We start from the raw sequence: 1,080 nt of genomic DNA on the forward strand, positions 1-1,080 counted from the left end.
AGCGAGGGCGGCAAAGCCAGCACGGCCCCCCAGGCACCCTCCCTTTCCCCAGGGCCATCACCTTTAAAGCCCAAGCGCTCACCGGGATGGAGGAAAAAGCTTTTTTGGCAGGATTAATATCAGGCCAGACCCAGCAGGGGGTTGCAGAGGGTGGGTTTTTTTTTTGTCTCCCCCATCCCACCTCTGAGCCTCCGACGCCTCCAAAGACCAACCGCACGTCATCACCTGACTCCCGGAGCTGGGGATTTACAGAAAAGCCCCCCAGAGGCATGAAGTCATGGGGAGAAGGGTCGGAGGAGATGGGTTGTTACTCTCAAAGATGTCCCCATTAATGGTTTTTCTTGTAGAGGGGAAACACGGGCTTCTGCCCCCATCCAGCCAAGCCACCTGGAACTTTCCCGTCCCCGAGGCGCCGGGGCAAGGGCCACCGTCCCCTGCTTTACCCACAGCAGGGAGATTGGAGCCCTGCGAGCTGCAGCACCTGTAGAAGCTCGGAAAGCCCCCAGATGGTTTAATTTCCTACCTACAGCCCCCCCGGCAGGGAGATACCTTCTTCCCCGAGGCCTCCCCAGCTTTGATGCGTGACGGAGAGGGGGAGGAAAAGAGCTGGGGCGATTTGGGCACAGAGACCATACCAGAAGAGCAGAGTGTTTATTAAAGATAAAAAAAAAGAGGCGGTACATAAAGTCTTTTTTCTCTTTTCTTTTTTAAACAAAAGCTGAAAAAGCATCTGGAGAGCCCCAAATGCAGGCAGAGGCGGTGGTGGCAGGAGATGGTGGCCACTAGACAGGGACATCCTCGTGGATGCGGACCCGGAGGGGACAGATGCGGAGCGTGTTGGGCAGCGCGCCCACCGGCGCGCCCCCCACGTAGAAATAAGGGAAGACGGTGCCGCCGAACTTCTCGTGGAAGGTGTAGATGTGGGTCTTGCGGTCGGTGTCGTAGAAGGAGAGCTCCCCTTCGTCGCAGTCCAGCTCCACCCGGATCCGTTTCAGGTCGCCCAGCGCCGCCTCCGAACGCGCCGTGTTGGATGCCCGGCACATCTCGCTGTCCTTTCCAGCCAGGCGGTAGATATACCAA

The 1,080-nt window shown here is 58.1% G+C and overlaps 1 protein-coding gene across 1 annotated transcript in view; it reads right to left on the bottom strand.

The window, feature by feature from the left end:
• Window positions 1-739: 739 nt before the first annotated feature.
• Window positions 740-1,080, bottom strand: part of TRIM35 (tripartite motif containing 35) — a 3,956-nt gene continuing 3,615 nt past the window's right edge. Inside the window, exon 6 of the mRNA XM_009319771.1 lies at window positions 740-1,079. Coding sequence (XP_009318046.1) covers window positions 783-1,079 — 297 coding nt within the window. The 3' untranslated portion in view covers window positions 740-782. The remainder of the gene's footprint in view (window position 1,080) is intronic.

The sequence above is a fragment of the Pygoscelis adeliae genome, unplaced genomic scaffold, assembly GCF_000699105.1.
Source record: "Pygoscelis adeliae isolate BGI_AS28 unplaced genomic scaffold, ASM69910v1 Scaffold121, whole genome shotgun sequence".
NCBI classification, from domain to species: Eukaryota; Metazoa; Chordata; class Aves; order Sphenisciformes; family Spheniscidae; genus Pygoscelis; species Pygoscelis adeliae.